This window comes from Osmia lignaria, chromosome 2 (genome assembly GCF_051020975.1).
Source record: "Osmia lignaria lignaria isolate PbOS001 chromosome 2, iyOsmLign1, whole genome shotgun sequence".
Classification (NCBI taxonomy): Eukaryota; Metazoa; Arthropoda; class Insecta; order Hymenoptera; family Megachilidae; genus Osmia; species Osmia lignaria.
The window spans coordinates 9,044,741-9,063,359 of NC_135033.1; the positions used below are offsets into that span (position 1 = coordinate 9,044,741).

The 18,619-nt window shown below is 46.8% G+C and overlaps 2 protein-coding genes across 5 annotated transcripts in view; one reads left to right on the forward strand and one right to left on the reverse strand.

The window, feature by feature from the left end:
• The window catches only part of vn (membrane-bound neuregulin protein vein), a 166,027-nt gene extending 159,910 nt beyond the window's left edge, over window positions 1-6,117 (reverse strand). For all 4 annotated transcript variants that reach the window (XR_013063086.1, XR_013063085.1, XR_013063084.1 and 1 more), the window contains exon 1: window positions 3,484-6,117. Coding sequence is in view for 1 of the 4 variants with exons in the window: in XM_034330107.2 (XP_034185998.2) it covers window positions 3,484-4,609 (1,126 nt within the window). In the remaining 3 variants the exon portion in view is untranslated. The remainder of the gene's footprint in view (window positions 1-3,483) is intronic.
• A 227-nt stretch (window positions 6,118-6,344) lies between these two features.
• The window catches only part of LOC117606992 (reticulocalbin-2), a 108,481-nt gene continuing 96,206 nt past the window's right edge, over window positions 6,345-18,619 (forward strand). The window contains exon 1 of the mRNA XM_034330114.2: window positions 6,345-6,462. The gene's annotated coding sequence lies outside the window, so the exon portion shown is untranslated. The remainder of the gene's footprint in view (window positions 6,463-18,619) is intronic.

The window sequence follows — 18,619 nt, forward strand, 5'->3', positions numbered from 1 at the left end:
ATCGCGTGCATACGGGAACGAACCAGATATCATATACGAATTCCCAGTTACGGGATCGCGCACGTAATCCATGAATAACAGGTGGAAATTCCATCAGAATCGTGAGTGTTCTCTTAATCGACTCCGAAAAATGACCAGCTACATCTTATCGGACGGACGATTAATTTCCAGTTTATCGACTCGGAGAATCGTATACCTAATATCCGGCGTCGACACTAGTCCCGCTGACTAATAAAACTTAATTACGATACATCGAGATAACCGATAACTTGGCCGACACGTCAGGTATTTCGCGCGAAAAACTTCGAATGACTAAATCCTATTACTCGCGTATCTTTCTTTTATTTTTTTTTTTTTTTTTTTTTTTTCCAAAGTAGCGAAACCTATGCGCTCGAAGAATAAGAAAAACCGAGGCAATCTTTATGGAAAGATAAGCACGGCTCAGTGGTGAACGAGTATTTTTCGTGGAAAGGCGAGAACGAAGGAGAGATACGGTGATAGTCGCGTCTGTTAAAACTCGACACGACGAGGATAGTCTCGCGCGACACGACTATGCTCTCGATATTCCGTTTTTCTTCGCCGCTGTCTCGCTCGGGTGGCACGACCGAGTGTAAGCCAACAGAAGTAAGGACGGGTTTCCGATTAAGGCCTTATAATTGACGTCCCGGGTCCCCCCGTCTGGCTTAGTCACCGGCAACTGGAAGAAGGGCCGGCGGACCCGCTTTTGCGGATCGCGGATCAACGAACCGTCCTCGGACACCAGACGCTTTTGCTCCGCTTTTGCTCCGCTTTTGCTCCGCTTTTGCTCCTCTCTTCGCGCCCGAACCTACCCTTGTTACGGGGTCTTATGCTGCTGATAAACAAGGGGTTGCTTCGGCGAATCTCCAAACTGGATTCACCCGTTTCGATGCAAAAAGAAACGTAAAATTATCGGGGAACCGTTGATTCTACGAAACGTGCAACTGTTTTGATGCGATAATGTTATACGAAGATTAGTGAAAATTGAAGATAATTGCACGGAGAACAGAGTCCAGAGGCTATCGGAAGAATTTTAACGACCCACGACAACGATCCGACGGGATTATCAAGATTCGAAGCTTCCGGTTGATCCAATTTATCCCCGGAATGTTCAAGCGTACACGATAAATCGGTTTAACCAGATACTCCCCGGCTGCCGTGCGACAAGTCTGAGACTCTGACTTTGCTTTTCGCGAAAACGAGATACCTACTCCCGAGGCTTCATAATGGGATAAGTCGTGAAAACTTTCGATACGCGTCAAAGCGGATGTGTAATACGCACGGCTGGATGAAGAGGATGGGGTGCTAAGCAAACGAGGACGCCAGTTCTGAACTCGTAAACGAGACGAGAGGAAAGTAGAAGAGGAAAATGACGCTAACGAAGCTCGAGCCGAGTTACTTCGAAGAAGTATCAAAGAAGTTTTCCTACCTTCACCCTCCTACCCTCTCTTCTTCCTACGGTGTTATCTGAAAAATCCTCCAGATATTTTGCCAGGAATTCATTTTCCGAGTAGAAAACAAAATTCCGAAGGAATACTTCGAATAACTGCGCGTATACATCCCTTGCGACATGCATTATGAAATTTATTAAGTGTTTGAGTTTGAGGTGTTAAAATCGCAATCACGCAAATTGGAAATCCTCCTATCTTCTATATCGTTAATCTTGGTGTCTGAAAGGAACGCTCCATTTACCGAATCAACCTCACCGATCGGAACGTATAATGTTTCAAATGAATTAAACAGTAGTTGAATATTAGATGCACTTAGAGTGTACATTACTCGACACACGTTAAAGGTGTTATCGTATTAAATATTTAACACAGTTGCTACCAGCATGACATGTAAGTGACATACAGACTAATGACAGATTACGTTTTACACGTACAATTGCTAATTAATCAACAGTGGAGGATTTTATAATCAAGCGATGTTAGCGAATGCATTGATATGAAATTTCGCGTCAATTGGCGAGTGAAATGTTCATTCTCAGACTCGTTATCTCGTCGAGATCACACTTTATCGATAACAAAGAATGATTCTATCGCCAGACTATGCAACCTTGCTACTTCTACATTCGCTAGCCAATCAACATTCTGCCAAACGTATAGCGTCGATTCGATTCTCCTTGGAAAATTCTTAGTCTACTTCGATTTCCTAGTCGAAGAGAGCGTCGTATAGAGAGGAGTAGAATAAACAATTGATAAATTTTCAAGAGAAACGCGTGGGTTCGAAAAGAGGAGCGGTGTGTCACCGGAGCAAAGGGAGAGCACATGTGCTTTGGTTCGAGTGCTAACAGAAGAGAAGGAGAGAGAAAAGGAGCGTCAACTCGTCAAAAGTTTCACAGATGTTCCGTGACGAGCTACTTTCGATATCTCGAGTCGAGCTGCGCGATAAATCAAGTAAGGAAGGTCGGAGCAGCGAACAGTCATCGCCGTCACGAAGAAGTCTTTGGCCGAGAGCAGGGAACCGCAGAGCACGTTGAACCGACAGCAAATTGGACCACCTTCAAAATACATTGGCACATATATATATACCATATATATATATATATATTACGAAGGAATCCATCGCGAACTACGTGGATTCTTAACTAGCGCCTCATCGCTCTAGTACTCCAATGGCCATGACACTCTAAAATGCATCGTTCAACGTTCAACGTTCAACACTCATCGATTGGTAATGCATCGGTGGTGTATTACGATCTCGTATCTCGGCGTAAACGCGACACGATCGCGTTCGACTAGAAAGAAGAAAAGTCGAGCGAAGCTTGAACGACTTACGCCGACTCGAAGGCGGTCCAACTTACGTGGCGGTTTAAATATACGCGTGTTCGCGGCTCGATTACGCGCCTCGAGGAAAGCACCTCTTCTTCCCGTATTGTACGTGGGCGTGCTCCCAAGCGAGAAAACCAGTCCCCCCCCTTCCCCATCCCTGTACGATAAGTGATACACCGTGGAAGCGTGCGATCGCAATTTATCGTTCGCGCTTCCAACTGTCCCGAACGATTTCAGCCATCCTGAAAGACCTTCTATCCGAAGCTTTACGATCCTCTACGATCACGTTCCTAATGCAACTTTTTTCCACCCTGTAATCCACGCGTATCGGAGAAACGTCGCGACGCTCGTTCAACATCCGAGCGTCCGCGGCGATATTAAAAAGTTTCGGGGGTTTGCCGGATAACATCCGAATGGTTTTTCAACGAGCATCCCCCGGCTGAAATGTAACGAGCTTTCGATAGCGAATCGTTATCGGGTCAACGGATTTACAAAATGTTTCGTGAAAAGTACCATTTTCGTATAAAAAGGGTATATTAATTCTGCATATTTTTAATCCATCTACCTTCGAACCTGTCCATATGTAACTGAAATGAAAATGAAAACGCAGCTGCGGTTCGCGTACTACCGCGAACGAATGTGACGAGGAAAGCTATCGGATTAATTAGAATGAAATGATAATCGTACTCACCGTAATCCGGTCGAACGACAGCCTGTACCGCCTGTTCGTTCTTCTTGCTTCGAATCACCGGCTCACCGAGGATCGTGAAGTTTCTGGGTCCCACGCGATTCACAAACACTAGATACACTTTACCCCTTTTAATATTGGCTCGCACCACACCACTCTGATTATCGCGTTGCTGCTGCTGCTGCTGCTGCTGCTGCTTGCCGTCGGTATCGTAGCCGCATACGGTCGACTTGCCGGGCGCCGATTTGTCTCGAAAGTGCAGCCTTACGCTGTCGTTCTTCTGCAACGGCTGGAAACCGGGCTGACTCTTGTATACTTGCTTCACCTCGAACGTCACCGCGTAGTTCGAGCCCGGTTTCCTCACGGACGACATGCTCCTAGCCTTTCCCTCGAACACCGTTGGCGCCAGGTACGCCCTGTTCCCCACGTCCACGTCCGGGCACCAGTTTTGCCCGCGACAACCCTTGTTACGGCATCTACGTCGTTGCTCCCGGGGCGAGTCCGATTTCGCCCGGTTCTTTGGTCGTTGCTTGGTGGATCGGATGGGCCGTGGCCTTTCCACGGACGACTCGGTCCCCTGAGAATAGAGAAACGGCATTTGCGTGGACGAGTGACGAGGCGGCCGTGTCAGATCGGACTCGTGCATCTTTGCACGCGGCATCGGCGCGTCGTCGTCCTCGTGACGACGATTCGCCTGTTTCGACGATGAAACGAAAGCCTCGCGTATCCACTCGTCCAATTGTTCCGCCTTCTCTTTTGACGCATCCTCTGGCGGATATCGAGTTTTCGGAACCGAGTCCGAGTTACCAGCGATGGACGCGTATCTATCGTACGTCCACGAGGAACTCGACTCGGACAACCTTCTCTCCTTCTTCTCTTCCGAAGATCGAACGATCGGTTCTCTCGTTCTTGCGACCAACGAATTCCAAGTTGGCGAATCAAGGGCAAGGGCTCGGTAATCGAGGGCTTTCTCAACGCTGGCGATGCTCATCGATGGCGGATGATCGCTGGTGGTCCTGCTCGACGTTTCCTCGAGGGAGTTCCGATTGGCGGGGGGTGCCGCAGCGAGCGCCAGTGCGCCCCACCAGCCGCTTAAGATCCCGGCCAAAAACAGAGACGCCCACATCATCCGACCTGCTTGCTGGTTTGATCGGGGGTGAGGTCGACACCTCGGTCACCCCGAACAAGCACACACCTCTCTCTCTCTCACCCCGCACTCTTCTTCTTCTTCTTCGTCTCTATACCAGAGCGAAATTCGCCACGGATCTCTTTCTTCCCTATTGATGATTCCTTTCTTTTTCTCTCTGATGAATGTTTTAACGAAGAAACGTCATTCGGTTACGAAACGACCTTTTTGACACGCTGTTCACGAGGTGTTGTACCACCGGCAGCAAGCGATCGGGACTTCCATCGGACAGATTCTCGGCTGTCTGCTTTTCGTCCAACGCGATACCATCCTCTTCATCATCCTTCGATCTTACTCCCGATTATCCTAGACGACGCCGAACGGCCTTTGCCGCGATCGAGCTGCTTGCAAACGGCACCGGGTCAGTTAGTTCAAAAATCGGGATCATCCTGTTGATCGTTGCAAAGGAACATTATGTCTGATCGACTCGCAGCTACTGTCTCCTCGTGTTCACCTCCTTGACACACTTTTCTCCGTAATTATTTTCTTCTATGTACACTGTACGATGCTCGTATATTATAGTTTAATTATATCGAAAATAAAGGATCTTCTAGGATTCGTTGGATCTCGAAGGTGTATGCTCGATAGAAGCTTCTCGAATCGAGGACTCTCATCGGTGAGATCGCGTCCCCGATCGTTTCGAACCGATCGATCTTGGAGCGTTCGTTTCAGCGACGGATAAACGAATCGTCGAGATTCGATAAGGAATTTCGCGCCACCCCCGTGTTGCGGTGCCTCGGTCCCTCGACACACGTATCACGTTGCACTCCGAACGAGGAAAAGCCGAGGATGATGACACACGACGTAGGAAGGAGCGGTAGAATAAGAATAAGAAGAGGAAGAAGAAGAAGAAGAAGAAGAAGCAGAAGAAGAAGAAGAAGAAGAAGAAGAAGAAGAAGAAGAAGACGACGACGACGAAAACCAAGAAACTGTCGGCTTCCTCTGACCAGCCAGAGACACACTATTTAAATATACTCACGAGGCTCTCTCGCGGTTGGTAGCGTCGACCGTCGAAGTCTAGCCCTCGCGCGACGCACTTCACTGCTCAGTTTTACCACACCGATTCTTCCTCCTCCTCCTCTTGCCGGTCGTCGTTCAAAACTCGACGGCGTATCGCGTACACCAACGAGACGAGTATTATCGGGCGCGAGAAAAAATCGCGGCGGGCATGAAATTCGTCCGCGAGGATAGATCGGATGGCCGGATGAGCGTGAGCGTTCGGTTCCTCCTTTCTACCCGGTTTTTCTACCTCTCTCGGCACCGATTATTCTACGATGGCAACGATGCTGTCGGTTGGCGGGCACGCGTGCGGATAATATCGCGTGCGGGGGATCGGCGCGTGTGTTGCACGCGGCATGCACGAGCAGCCTCGTGTCACGTCGAGGCGGAGAAGGGATTGTCGGTGGCCCCGCGTCGGCCGCGCGCGACGGTTCAAATTAGACTGAACTGCCCGCTCGCGCAGCTCGAGGCCGGCCACAGCGCCAGCGACTCCTGGCGGACGCCGGTCGAGGCTCTGCGCGCGCACCGTCCCAAAGCGGCCGCGACGACGACGGCGACGCCGACACCGGGCAATCCCCGCACGCTCCTCCGCCGCGTTACAGCTACGCACGAGCAGACGCCGGCCACGCCAGACCACGGGACCTTTAAGAACCTGTGTAACGACGACCTAACAACCGAGCAACCGCACGCCGTCCTCTTTCTCCTTCCTTCTACACGACGCAACCACCGTCCCCCTTCAACCATCGCTCTCTTACTATCCTGCTGCTTCGGACACCTTTTCAGCTGACATATAACCTGTAAGTACCGTGCCAGGGTCAGATTTGATCCTGTCCACGTTAAATCTATGCTTCCTCTACTCCAAAAACAGAAATATCCACTGCCACGACAGTCGAAAGTCTGTGCGAGCTTTAGCGCCACGTGAAAACGTGACGTTAAACCACGTGAAAACATCTAAAAGCGTCGCGATATTTACCGTTCCCCTTGACTCGCGATTTATCGAAAATCCGATGTCATAACGAGTTACTAGCATGACATTAAATGTCACGCGAAGTCGTACCTTTCGTATCGCATAAAAACGCAACTACTATAAATGGAGCAAAGAGGTGTGCTCAAAAAGCCAAATCGAAAAATGAAAAGTGACCTGTGTGATGCGATGTTTGGGTTAGGTGCGTCCGCCATGTTTGGATTCGCATCAACGAGTTTCAATGTTCCACGCGTTTCGCATCGCTCGTTATACGCACCTTGATACGTAACGGGGCTAGATTCGCAGATAGAAGGGAACGACGGAAACGGGAACGGGAACAGGTCGTATTCGTTTGATGTTTTATCGTCATTGTAATTCGAGCGTGACACTGGCAGCGAATTAATAGCGAACTATACCGGCGCCAAAAGTTGGCGTATTAAAGATGGCCGGTTATTAACGGTACCATAGACCAGCGAAACGGATCCGAACGCGTTTCCACGCGGTTCTTGCATCGCGCTAAGCGAAGAATTCCATTCCTCGTTTTGCATAGTATTTTCACGCGGTGCGTTGACGTACACGCACACTAGCGCGGAACGCAACACACGCACGTTCTACTGACCCTCGTCACGTTTATTTTTTGTTTTCACTTTTTGCGAACGTTTCACTTTGCTCTGTGCGCTAAGTCGACATGGTTCAGCGCGCAATAAGCACCGTTCTCCTTCTTTCTCTATCTTACCGTCCGTGTATTAGATTATCCTTCGCTCAGACATTTATAAGTACAATCTAGCGGACGACGTCGTTGCTTTTTATCCTTTCCCCTCTCTTCTTCTTCTTCTTTTTTTTTTTCGTTATTCTTATTTATGTTCCGAGAAAATCTCGTTTCCAGCTATGATACGTACATCATGTGCTCTCTTTTCTCCGTGGCAATACGCGATTCTCCGTTTTGTTTTCTTCAGCCATGGTGAAACGTAGTCACCGACGATGTATCGTTTCAATTTCATAGATTATAATATTCTTGCAAGAATTTTTTCTGTTACCTTTCCACGGCTGACTATTGATGTCACCCATAGCGCCAAGGGATCGATGGTCCGTCGCGGTATTGTTATTCGATTATCCTCGGTGAATCGGGTTGGTTTCCTTCGTGGTTACCGGCGAATTTTGATATCGCCACCGTGACGAGGGAAGTTGACCAGTTAGTAGCTACGATTCCATACACAGTAACAACAATTTCGAAGCAGACACGGAACTCTGTTTTCATTCCGGACGTTTACCTTAGATCTCCGTACTTCCCGAACGAGATAGTACACTGTCGAGATTTCTGCTCGATTATTCGCTTCGAACGGTTTTAGATTAGAACGCGAATTAATATCGTGCTACTAGAATGTTTGCTTGCTCCCTCCAAGTTGATAGCGAGCGACCGAATGCATACGTTAAAAAGTAATTAGCGAAGAGTCTATTTACGCTTTTGATCGCAATTTTAATAGCAATTGCAATTTAGTATGTACGCATTACGACCCCTAAAGTTTAACACCCCACAGAGCCATTATTTTCGTGGGCATTTCGCTTCCTTCGTGTAACTGACTTCCCTCTTCTTCCACCGAAAATAAAGTCTTCCTCCGTTTCCCTTTTGCTCCATTCTCTTCGCCTGGCTTCCGACTCGAATATACATACGATAGACCTCGAAGAGGTTTTTTAAACGGGTTGAAAGAGAGGGAGCATCTACGACGAAGACGTTGAAGAGGAACTCTCCTCGAGAGCTGCCAATCAAACGACCCGCGACCAGAGTCGGCCTCTTAAACGGCTAGTTTTTCACACTCTTCTCGTGACAGATTAATTCCCAGCTGAACAGCGACACTTAACCGTACCGTATCGTAATTAACAGTCGAACCGGGTGAAAATTATTATCTTACGATTCGTCAGAATTTAATCGGACAACCATAGACGTGTCTATAGACTTTACTATCGATAAAAAGTTAACGTTCCGTCCTTGTCATCTCGATTCATCAAGCGAATCGTGTTTCGCTAGTTGTTTGCAATTTCGCAGCGAACGTTTCACGGTGATTAGTCGTAGTTGTCAAAGAGTTTCGGCTGGCCCATTTCGACTGTTTAAATAATAAATAAAATCGCCGGCTGATCGGCTGTGTTCCGTATATCCGAGCGTTAAATAACCTCTCGTTCGAATGCTGCTGATTAATCGGTTGCGTTTCGTTCGCCTGCACGGCGAATATTTACGCGGCGTTCGTCAGGATAATGTATCGTTGCCGGGGACCGGTCCTTCATTATCTCTCGGTGGACAAAATCGAACGTTCCCGTCACACGTTTTGTTCCGTTTAAACGACCAAAAAGCCGGTATTCTACGATCGTACGCCGTCGTACGTTCTCGAGTGAATTTTCACGTTCATAGTAGAAAAAGCCAGAATGAAAAGCTATCGTTTCGAATAGAAAAAGGATGAAGAAGAGAACGCGTCGATACAGCGCGCGACAGATCTTTTTTTATTTTTATCCGCGAAAATTGCAACGCTTCCTTTTTTTTCTTTTTCATCCACGTTCATCCTCGTTCTTCCAGCGACGTTCGCGAATCGATTCTTCCGGTTTTTCAACGCATCGCACGGTTATCCGATGATTACCAGAGTGTTCCTGAACACGATAGAACGGGGGTCTAAAATGTGTTTGATGTCGACACGCAGCCACGTGGCCCGAAAGGGGTTACGATCGTTGGAACGCGAGCTATTCGTTTAACGATCGATTCACGAGCAAGAAGTGGGAGGAAAATGTGGAATGAGATACTTTATTCGATATCCTATCACGTACACACGTACACGAATTAACGATATCGGAGATTCGCGATGAGTCCGCTTATAATATATACATAGATATACAGGATATTAGGAAATCCTATTTAACACGTAACAAATCAGTATCAGTGTAATAATATTTTTAACGGAAGTAAATGAAAGGCAGTCTTCTCAGGCCGAGAGAACGTTCGAATGGTCATGATAAATTCTCGGGTCGAACGGAAATCAATTGGTCACCATGAGAAATCAAGATCGTGAACCCTGAATCATTTGTCGGTGATCGAGAATGTGCCACGCGGTTTCCTCGACAAACGACCGCTTCGAAATCGATGACATATAGAGTTCTACTTGAAAAAATTAGATAAAAATTCGATAATTCTGGCAGCTAAGAAAGAGACTGTCGGATCGGTATTAGGAGATTGAACTGTCCGCGTTAAAATCTATCGAGCCTTCTATCGGAAAGAGGGTGCGCTGAGCCGAGAATAATTTAACGTGCCCCGACGAATGGCCATTGATTTACGAAGCATCAAACTTCCATGAAAGTTAGCCGCGTATCGTGACCCTCCTTCCTCTCTTCTCGTCTCTATCGGTTTGTTCTTAGGCTACAGTTAGCGGATTCGATTTAACTTCTCCTCTGGGTGAACGACATGGTGCTCGACTCCTAGAAAGCTCACCCCCTCTCGATCGCTACCTAACGATGAAAGCTAAGATCAGAGAATACAAGAGAGAGAGAGAGAGAGAGGATCAATCGATGCTCGGTGAGATCAATTTGCCCATATAGAAAGCGTTTGTCGATAATCCGTTGACGTGTTGTTCCCGATAGTTGGAAATTTCATTTCCCATTTAATTTACTGCATTAGTTACGTCTGGCTGCGAGTTAGCCAAATGTGTCCTCTCGTTTTCCGCTTCTTGCCGAAAATACCGGATGAATGGGGCGCGATTTTAAGGTCGCTGGACAAGCTGAAAGCGCTCGTAAATACGGCGTTTCACGTCGTTTTCGGCTTCCGGGGAAATTTGCCGAAAGAACGAAACGGCAGGGTAGAAAGGACGGTAGACGAACAGTACATAAACGGAGAGAAGGATAGATACGCGATAGATGGTTCATTCAGGGCAAACTGACCCCCGTAGAGGAGGATAAAAGCGACAGTTTAAGCCCATTAGGATATTTATGGATTGGCCTTCCACTAACCGACGCGAGGGGTGAGTTGTGTAGAGGGTGCGTACGAAGTCTGCTATTCAGAGCACTGACGGCACGCGACTATCCTCTCCTCTCCCTAATGCTCATTCCTTTTCTTTACTTTCGATCGTCTTCTCCGTCAACGAACACCTTTCCAAGGGGTGGTTGCATCTTTCCTTCACCCGGTCGTTGACTGAAAAACGGCACCGGTGATTTATGAGGATGTCCGACCAGGGTATTCCGTTAATGGGTCGCCTAAAAGTCTCAATTTCATTGCTGATCCGACCTGACGTGACTCGATCGCTTAACGTTTCCACGAATCCGTGTTATTTGCTATTTATCGCAATTCCCTTTTTCAAATCCTCCCGCGCCGCGATCAAACGACTGATAACGTTAACGTATTACGTGGAAATCACGATCATTTCCGTGTAATACACGTTTTTTTGACGGAACTTGGCATTCGTTTGCATAATTCGCAGGACTTTTACCACGCAACTAAATTTATCATTTTTTTTATTTTTATAACCATGTCGTGCGTTTTATCATGATCCTATTTATATGAGGTGTGTCGCTGCTCTTTCCTAAATTACCTATGCACCGCTCGCGAAATGGCAACATTTACAATTTATAAAATACGTTGATGAGGATTCTCTGGCAATGCGATGGACGTTGTATCGCATTAATCCGGGCCTAGAACAGGATCCCCGTGAAAACCACGTCCGTGGTATCCTTTCGGTTGACGGTTTCAAAAAAAAAAAAAAAAAAAAAAAAAAAAAAATATCCGCTAAATTATCCCGGAATCCGCGAGTTTAATTAATTCAAGGATCGGTCTATTTCGAAGGACGATCACGTAGCAGCATCGGTCGTTAGATCGCATTAACGTGCACCAGCATTTTCCAGTTGGCCACGAACGAGAATCTCGCATTCTGCAGACGCTCTCCTTTCTTCCTCTTTAATAAGAGCCGCCTGTGTACACGCTTGTATTTCGACTTCCGGCTGGCCGGAGTCCCCCGGTGCCTAACAGAGATGCATTGTGTGCAACGAAGCACCTGGCACGCGCCAGCTCCTGTCTTTATGTAGCCGCCCACTCTCTTCTCTTTCTCTCTTTGTCGGCCACCTCGTACACCTCTGTTCACCGTGCTTCGTGTTTGTTTCTTGCTCGTACTCACCTACCGTCCCGTTCTACATCCCTTTCCTTCTCCCTTACTCTCTCTCTCTCTCTCTCTCTCTCTCTCTCTCTCTACATCTTTCTCTCTCTCTCTTTCTCGTATCACCTACACGTGCACGCGAGTCGTTATCCTGTGGATATCCTCCGGACGTCTGGCTTCTCCGTTCGAGTTTCTAACAAGATTTTCATCTCTGATATCCGTCGGACTCACGGTTAACCGGGACGGAGACTATTAGCGATAAAACTTGTTCGGTAAGTTCGTAATTCAACCGGGTTCCGGGGAATAAAGTGTATCTTAATAAATGCGAGCAAACGAATTTCGTTCTCTTGATAGCTGAATAGAGAATGGAGGATGCTAAAGTATTCGCAACTTCTAAATGCAATTTAGAAATGTTTGCGGCTAAACATTACCCACGGCACGGCCGGCCTACACCTCGGCTAATTACACGTCCCGTTAAGGAGGCAACGATCCGTTGGTAAATAAACCGATCGTCGTAAAGTAGACACTGGAGCTACCCTCATAATTCGAAGGGTCGTCTGGCTCGTCCCCCATAGCCGACATACGATCGCAGTTGCTGGCACGCGTCTATGGTGTCTGTCAAAATATGCGTCGAATCGTTGCAGCCCCCGGATCCGTTTGCTGCTCGTCATCCTCGACCCTCCGAAGGGCAGAAGGCACGTATACACCTTCTCACCCTCCCTTTCCTTCGACCACGTCTGTCGTCTGTCGATTTTCTCTCGGAAATTCTCCGTTTTCTATACACACACACGCGCGCACGGCCAACTGTTCCACGCTTTGATTCCTCCACGAAAAATTATGTCCCTATACGTTCTCCGTTTTCCGACCCTCAAAGGGCGGGAGAAAGGTCCAGGAGGTCCTGTCCGTTAGCCCGACGGACAGTTTTCGTTCGTGATAAATCGACGAGTAACATGAAAATGTTTATCGTAATTACATTTCACTGTACATTAAATGAAGGAAAATTTTCGACGGTGACCTAGTGAAGTTTCTTTGAGGTCTATTGTGGTAGAATAAGAAAAAGTAGCGACTGTTCTACGTAGGCATTTTCTTGGGTCAGATAAAGAAGAGTTCCAGAGCGGCGAGGGGTTACGATAAATCCCTTTAAATGGCACACGTTTATCAGTATATACGACATCTTCCAGCCTTCTCCTTGTCATTCGAGCAAGTTACGATGCCTCGTTCGTATGCTTTTATTGCGAGGAAGAAGGGAAGAAAGAAATCACCATCCATTTCTTCTTATCCTTCGTGGCTCTTGTTCTCAATAATTCTTTTTTTCCCCGATGAATTCCATCGGCTGAGCCCGGTCCACTGACCTATCCTCGCAGGTTTTCGTGATAACACTACCACGGCTGTTTATCGTCCTCTCAATATCGATTATCTGTTCTCTTCATACGAGATTTATGACGAACGAAACGAAACAAGATCGATGATTAATCTTAGAAAGCCTTGTAACCATTCGTTCTTAATGCTTTTGTTTTTCTCCAGAAAAATCTCTTCTCCGTAGTGGAAAGAATTTTGTTGTTTCTTTGAATTTTTCAATTAACAGAACACTGGGTTATTGTAAAGATGTTCTGTTATCGACAGCATTCATCAAGGTTTCGATTAAAAATTGTTTGATGTCGAATTTGAGTGAAAAATCGATTAACCGAGGTTCGATAATGAACTTTAACAAGATAGTTGTATCGCTAATTTCTTCTTCTTTTCTCTTGGAACGACGTTTCTGGTGCGGTTACCATAGCGGAGTTTGAAGGATCGATTGAAACGTTATTAATTTCCGCGAAAGTTAAGGGCTTCCGGTGACACGGCGTCGCCAGAAGGAAGCAAACGACCCGATGAGTCACCGAGCAGCTCGCGCAACAGCGATTTTTATCGTCCGCGTGACGGCACGCGTTAATTACGATGACGAGCGATAACAGAACAGCCAACGTTTTCCTCCGACTATCGTAGCCCCCTTTAATAAAGAAAAGAAAGGAACGAAAGAAGAGAAAAGGAGAATGCCGATGCTTTCTACGGTAAAAGAGCCTAGGCGCCTAGATAAGATTCGATTTAGCGACCGTTATCTTATCGTCGCTGAAATCGTTTCTATAGTAGTCAATCATGTTTGATTAAGTCAACATTTCCAAGAGTGATGATCGATATCGTGCAACAATGTTCGATTATTACTTGAAAAAATTCTCCAATACGAACAAATATATGATTGATAAATTAATTTGGGTGCATTAATTAATTTGCAGTAGGAGCATAGCTACGATGTCTGCATGATTCTGCATGGCAATAGCAATGCCAAGGATCGTGCAGGTCAGTAGGTATTTGCGTTAATAGCTGGGTTAATATTAATGCTTGCATTAATTCTATGCCGATACCGCGAGATATCAATATTGATAACAGCGTTCGAATCTTCGACATTGCTCGGTCATCCGTAACCCGCATATATCCGCAACTAGACCACGATCTCGAATTTATAGCGTGCCTGTCGCGACTCTATTATTATCGGCCAGTCAGCCCCTAAATTCGCGCTCTTTTGCCCTCCCTACCCTCCCTAATGGCCGACGATCGTGTACAACCGCGTTAATGGAGACACAGATTGTCTTTGGCAAGTTTCACCAGAGTAAATTCACTCTGTCGTGGAATATTTGTAGAGGTTGTTAGAAAATTAATCACTCGACTTTCAATTTTCTCTCTTCTATTTTCATGACTCCGTGCAACTATGTTCTTCACTTATAACTCTGTAAATAACTAATTTCCCGAGAACGTTCATGCAAATGACGTTGAAACATCCTCGATTCGGTATCAAAGTTTTTCTTCTTTTCTCGTTAGACAAGAATTTGCGTTAAAGAGCAATCGAGCCTCGAAATTGCGCTCTTTTGATCGTAATTATCGGACGTGATTATTTCTCCTGGCTGTCGATCGGTCAACCGCGTCCGTTAATAGATTTTTCATCGCTCGTAAGCGGCTTCCCACCGCTTGTTGTCCGTGTATGTAATTATTTTCTCTCCTATCCGTCGATCTCTTCTCTTTTGTCCCGTCAAGTGTTTATTATCACCGCATAAATTAATTCCCTTCTACGCGTTTCGACGTTATCGGTAAAGGATCGAGGATCGTTTGACAACTGGATAACACCGTGACGGAAAGATTTCTAAGTCTCGATTTGCCAACGTGTTCAACCGTGTTTCGCTGGCAGAACGGTTCCCCCGGTTCTTCCTGCAACCCCGACGATGATTTGTCACGTGGTGGGTGGCGAACGATTATGTTGCATTTGCAATTTCACGCAACACACCTACCTTCTTTGTTTCTTTCGAGGATTCAGCAACTTTCTTCTTCTACGCTCGTTCTGGACGGCGTTTCCGAAAACGCACCTCGAGCCACGGGATTCTCGAAGTTTCGGCAAATTACTCGCGCCGCAGATGATTGTCTCCGCTTCGTTCCGACCGCTTCACTGCTCCGTCTAAATGAGAACGCGACAAAAACACCTGGATGAACCGTTCGTTTTATGAAGCTCCGAATTCGCCGGCAAACAATAAACAACCAGCCTTCGAAACTCGTGGCAAAGGTTCATATCCAATCGTCTATAATTCATCGATATCGATCAGCTTGATTGAACGAAGATTACTCTCTAAATTGCTAAAAAATTTCATCGTTTCTCTCGGAAAATCTGAGATTCTTCTTCTAGTACGTAAATCGAAGGTTCGTGTACCGTAAGTTGACGAACGCATAGTCGGTCATTTACGCGGCTGGATTCGTTTCGGCCAATTTTTTCGCGAAATCGTAACGGTTGCACCGAATCCCCTCGCACGAACGGGCTAATGGAGAGAATTAACACGGTCGAATCTCGCGTACCACGAGATTGGGGAAGCTGCAGTGGCACAGTTGGTTCGGCGGTGGTCAAATTACTCGCAGCGTGGATGATCGTCCGGATCAATCTGGCGGGACCTCCCTGAGAACGACACGAAACGAAATTCCACCTCGGATGGAATGCTATTCGCTTTTTGTCCGATCCGTAATGTCATCTTCGTAGGCAACGTCAGGATTAGAGGTAGGGTTGTAATTTACGATGTAATTTAATAAACTCGAGCGAAAGGTGGGCACGATCGGACGAAACCATCTACATTCCTGCGATGGATCGGTCGTTCGCGATTATCCAGGTGCACGCGAGACGAGCCGTTTATACGGACGACGAAACCTCGATTACGAGCTCACCAGCAACGGTACGTGCGTGACCATCGAGTAACGGGAGGCTTGCTTCCCGAGGGATGATGTCGGACCATTTAGTCAAGGGTTATAATTGCTGACATCTGCGTAAGGGAACGATAGATCATTAACGAACACGAGTAGCATAGGTACGAGCCGTGGTTGCCCACTGATTCGATCGCCAAGTTTTTCCTCCTCCCTCGAGCGTTCTCTTTTTCTCGATAATTATCGGCGTGACTAATCGACTTAACGTCTCTTTTTTATTTCTAATCATCGTGCTACCCTGGACGTTAATCGCGCTTGACCTTAACGCGACGCAAAGAGAATTAATTAGCCCTTTTATTATACTATATTCAATTCTTTTTTCACGACGAAACAAAATTTTCTTGGTAAACAACGATAGATCCTCGATCCCACGAAAGATCGAACTTTTGATGGTCATTATCGATGAAGTGAGGTTCACGCATGTACGTAGTTAAACGCGACGCGGTGGAGTGGAGCGCGTGGCGCATACCAGAGCGTATACGCTCGTGTCAGAGGGAACGCCGTTAGGCAATTATCACCCTAACCGAAATGCTTCAGAACGTTCCCGCGGGACGGTGGTAGGGAAGCAATTGCAGCGGCAATCGTGGTGTGCATGCACGTGCCGTGTGCTCGGCCACGTTAAACACGAACCACGATGAATGCGTTAATGCTCCACGTCTCGTTGTTTCTACCAACGATTATACTTTCGCCCGACGGCTAACCTCGCGTGACGATCGTCCGGAAATCTTTGAATAACCCATAACCTTCCGCGAGACGGCCAGAAAACATGTCTATTTCAACGGGTAACGATATCGTTCGGTTCGGACCTTGCACGAAGTTACATTGCAGGAAATGAAGTGGAATACTTAATCCTTTTTATTTGCCGGAATATTCAAGGAAAATGTTCTTTAGTACAAGGAATAGGCAATCACGAATTGCAATGTAGCGATGGAACGGTTTTAAGGGAATGATTTCGATCAATCATTCGTCGATTTATAAGAGAAACATTTATATTTCGCGTGTTTGGCTAGGAGAGAGAGAGAGTTTGAAAAGAAGAAGAATGATAGTGCAACAATACGGCATATGGCGCGTGCTCGTGCCAAATGCAACGACTGCAACACGCGATGCAGTTCAGCTGCCGACCGCATCATCGTTCGATTCTTGCACGAACCGAGGCCAACCGAGTTTTCGCTTTATTCTTTCCCTCATCCACGGCCATTCTTCTTCCCATCCAAACTTTCTCTTTGTTTTCAATTTTCTTTCCCCGTTTATCTCCAGCTCTCTGCAGAGCTGCGGGCCGCTGTTTCTCTTAACAGCCCGTGGCAGCTCTCTTTATCTTTATCTTGGTTGGTTGCCCGCGGGATGGCTCGCGGGACAAACTTCTGGCATCCGTGAGCTGGAAGGGCCGGAGGCGAGAAATTCAAGGGATCCCGAGCACGTTGCGTGCGTTCTCTCACAACGACGCAGCAAGATATTAAGAGCTACCTACGTCTTCGTTACGTATACCTTAACTCGCCTCCTGGCCCACCCATGCATCATACCCCACGCCTTCGTCCTCTTTTTCTTCATCTTCTTCTTCTTCTTCTTCTTCTTCTCGTTCTCCTCGATTTCTGACGAATATATTCGTATATAGAAAATGGCATTCGAATACATTGAAACGTATTTAAAGAGGAATTGTCAAGGAAGAAGATAAAAATATAATCAACGATAGAGGCTGCTCGAACGCGTACGATTCTCGGAAGAATGCCGTTCTCTTGTATCGTGAGTCGCGTACAAACGCGCAATTAGCATTTGGAATAATTTCGCGATATGGCGTCGGGATGTACGAGGGGAGAGAGGGAGGGCTCGAATTCGCAGCAGCGTGCCACGGTACGCGGTCTCCGTTTCTATCGTGAGAGGAAAGGAGGAGAGTAAAAAGGAGAACGTGGGGAGAGAAAGAGGGCAGGCGGTGTAATGGTGTTGGCCTGTGCATCGAGCACGGTGGCTGGTCGCACCTGTCGCGATCACGGTGGTCTCGTCCAACCGAGAAAGAGACGCCCCCACGGCCGAAACGGGTCCCGAACGAGTTCGCTGCTGTTCGAAACTCCTTCCAATTTCGCTTCGCGAAACTCGACGTGTTGCGCACCCTTTCGAGCCTGCTCTATACCTAGATCCTCCGACAAAATTCATTCGTTTCGCTATAGTCGAAGAGATTGCCTTATTTCGAATAATTAACAATTTAATTAAACTAAGTTATCCTTTATTGTTAATATCGAACTTGGTCGAAGCTCGGCTCCCTTTGCGGAATCAAAAGTTTAACGAAGTTTACTTCCGTGTGTACCGTTCTGTTTCAAAGTTATCCTTTTTCTCCGTTAAACAAACTCGGTAGTATCGGTCAGCATCGATGCAGCCGGGCGAGTGCGAAATTTTCGGCAACCGATTCGACTTAACAGTTTTTAAGGTCATTACGAACAATTTAGACGCGCGCCCCTTTTTACTGCGGCTAACGAAGACATTATAAGCGGTCACTTCGTTCTTCTTCCTCTTCTTCGTTCTTTCTCTTCTCCACGTCTTCTTGTACCTCGGACTTTCTGTTAATCTCCTTCCCATCCTCTCTTCTTCTTTCACTTTACAACCGTC